The following is a 3,379-nucleotide window of genomic DNA, read 5'->3' on the forward strand; positions in this document are numbered from 1 at the left end:
TATATATATATATATATATATATATATATATATATATATATATATATGAATTGGTTACAGACCATGGAGGAACTCAAGAAAGATTTTGAAAATATAGTAAAGGGAGTGGAGGAAAAATTGGGAAGAGAAATGAGAATGATGCAAGTAAATTATGAAAAGCAATTCAACATCCTGCTAAAGGAGACCCCCCAAAATACTGAAGAAAATAACACCTTAAAAATAGACTAACTTGGGGCAGCTAGGTGACACAGTGAATAGAGCACTGGCCCTGGAGTCAGAAGGACCTGAGTTCAAATCCAGCCTCAGACACTTAACACAAAACTAGCCATGTGACTGTGGGCAAGTCACAAACCAAATTGCCCTACCTTTCCCCCTCCAAAAAAATAGACTAACTCTAATGGCAAAAGAGGACCAAAAAGCAATGAGGAGAGGAATGCCTTAAACAGTCAAATTACCCTGATGGAAAAGGAATTTAAAAATTCACTGAAGAGGATAATTCTTTCAAGATTAGATTGGAGAAAATGGAAGCTAGTGATTTTATGAGAAATCAAGATACTATAAAACAGATACAAACAAATGAAAGAATAGAAGTCAATGTGAAATATCCCACTGGAAAAACCACCGACCTGGAAAATAGATCCAGAGGAGATAATTTAAAAATTATGAATTACATGAAAGCCATGATCAAAAAAGAACCTAGAAATCATCCTTCAAAAAATTCTCAAGGAAAATTGCCCTGATATCCTAGAAACAAAGGCAAAATATAAATGGAAAGAATTGACCATTTGCCTCTTCAAAAAAAATCCCAAAAAGAAAATTCCTTGGAATATAACAGCCAAATTCCAGTTTTCCCAGGTCAAGGAGAAAACATTACGAGCATACAGGAAGAAACAAATTGAGTATTGTGGGAAAAAAAATCAGAATAGCACAAGATCTAACAGCTTCTACATTAAGGCATCAAAGGGCTTGGTATAAGATAACCTGGAGGCTGAAGGAGATAGGATGAAAACCAAGAATCACCTACTCAGCAAAACTTAGTATAATGCTTCAGGGGAAAATAAAGGTATTCAATGAAATAGAGGACTTTGAAGTATTCTTGATTAAAAAAAACAGAACTGAACAGAAAATTTGACTTTCAAATACAAGAAGTAAGAGAAGCATGAGAAGGTAAACAAGAAAAAGAAGTCATAAGGAACTTATTCCAGTTGAACTATATACATTCCTACATGGAAAAACAATAATTATAACTCATGAGACTTTTCTCAATATGAGTATAGTTGAAGGGAATATACATACATGCATGCATGCATATATGATTATATAGGAGGGTATATGAGTATATAAATACATGTCAGTGGGTGTGTATATGTGTACATGTACACATAGAAAGATGACACAGGATGAGATGAATAGGAAGGAATGATATCTAAAAATAAATTTCAGAGGAATATAATGAAACAAAGAGATAGGGAGAGATAGAATAGGGTAAGTTACTTCATGTAAAAGAGGCAACACAAAACTGTCACAATATAGGGGAAGAAGAGGAAGGTGAAAGGGAATGGGTCAATCATACTCACATTGAATTTGGCTTAAGGAGAGCATAACATACACACTTAATTGGATATCTTTCAATACAAGAAACTAGGGGGGAAGGGGATAAGAGGGATTATGATAGAAGGGAGGGAATATTGGGAGGAGTAGCTAGAAGCACACACTTTTGAAAAGCAATAGGGTCAAAGTACAAAATAGAATAACTGAGGAGTAGGATAGAATGGAGGGAAATATAGTTAGCTTTTCACAACATATCTACTAAGTAAATGTTTTGTGTACAACCTATATTGAATTGCTTATCTTCCCAGTGGGGGTAGATGAGGAGGGAAGAAGGGAAAGAATCTGGAAATCAAAGTTTTAAAAACAGATATTAAATTAAAAAAAAAGAAAAAAGAAAACATCATATAATGAAAGAACTTGTTTAAAAATTTAAAAAAAGGATTAAAGGAAAAGAAAAAAAAACCAGATGATCTAAACTGCTAAATGACCCATATCTGTTCCTGATAAACTTCAATCACATATTCTTCCCTTCATGCCCAGCTCTTTTATAATATAATCATCAGCAATTCTCTGACCTTCAAACAGAAACCTGAGTGAGTGCATTGGAACACGCTTTCTTTGACAGTATGATTCTCTGAGTTTTTTGAGATGTGTTGTTATTTTCACCTTGAAGTAAATTTCATTGCTGTCCTGCTCAGTGACTTTAAGTTTAATGAATTGTCCTTCTTTCTTTTCCCCTAAGTCCTCAGCAGAAGAGTTGGTTTCCTGGTCAGACATGGCAAAGGCTCCTTTTCCCCAGGGATGTTGAGAGCGTCCCCAGGGCATCTGCCAACACAGGTTCTTAGCTTTGCTTTGATAAAAGAAAGCAACTCAAAATCAGTTAACAAGCTTACTTTAATCAGTCAAACATGTATCATTTACCTTGTTCAGGGAAAAAAGGTCAGCACCCCGAGCTTCAGAGTATACAAATACAATTATCAAGACAGAAAAACAGATCAAGTAGACATTTTCAAATTGTCCGACCATTACATCTATACGAAATCAACATCTGGGTTTCAAAGCCAGGGGACTCTCAACAACGGCTTCCCAGAGTTTCATCAAATCACAGAACACTTCTCAAAGTGAGCCCCAAAATGAAGCTACACATCAGGGCTAATATAGCCTTCTCCTGGCTCAGAGAATGTAACAACCTTATTGACTCACTGGCCAATCAAAAAGTATCTACTGTAAAACAAGCCTCCCACCCCTGGCTCCAGGTACACTTTATCCTAGGGGCAGGGAAGATCTTTAAAATTTACATTCCCATTACAATTCTGAAGCTCCAAAGTTTGTTTAGAGTCCCCCCCCCCTTTTTTTTAAAGCAATCGGGGTTAAGTAACTTGCTCAAGCTTACATGGCCAGTTATTTCTGGGTGTTGTGCTGAGTATCTGAGCCCGGATTAGATCCAGGTCATCCCGACCCTGGAGCCGGTGCTCTTACTCACTGTGCTACCTGACTGCCCCCATAAAGTCCCTTTTTACATGGATTGGGGAACGTGGAAGCTGGAACAGCGGGGAAGTCCTGCTTCTACTCCACCATCTTGACTCCACCCACCAGGTTTTGTTTTTCTTATTGGAAGGGTGGGAGCAATAAAATTAGGCCATTTGATTTTTTTTTTTATTGTGAGGGGTATAGAGTCTTTAATTCCTTATTTTAGAAGAGTCTTTTAATGATTCTTTTAAAAATCAATAAATACCATAGCTACTTCAGAAAATCTCTCTGCTATAGGACTTAGGAAGGAATTCTAAAGAGCACTATTTAGAATAATTTGTGTATAATAATGCAATTA

The 3,379-nt window shown here is 36.3% G+C and overlaps 1 protein-coding gene across 1 annotated transcript; it reads right to left on the reverse strand.

The window, feature by feature from the left end:
• Positions 1 to 2,061: 2,061 nt before the first annotated feature.
• Positions 2,062 to 2,328, reverse strand: LOC138155920 (small ubiquitin-related modifier 1-like). The gene has a single exon (XM_069081210.1). It carries the CDS (start codon positions 2,326 to 2,328, stop codon positions 2,062 to 2,064), a length of 267 nt encoding a protein of 88 aa, XP_068937311.1.
• Positions 2,329 to 3,379: the final 1,051 nt, after the last annotated feature.

The sequence above is a fragment of the Petaurus breviceps genome, unplaced genomic scaffold (assembly GCF_028583685.1).
Source record: "Petaurus breviceps papuanus isolate PSGF00001 unplaced genomic scaffold, PetGlider_PUasm1.0 98, whole genome shotgun sequence".
NCBI lineage: Eukaryota > Metazoa > Chordata > Mammalia > Diprotodontia > Petauridae > Petaurus > Petaurus breviceps.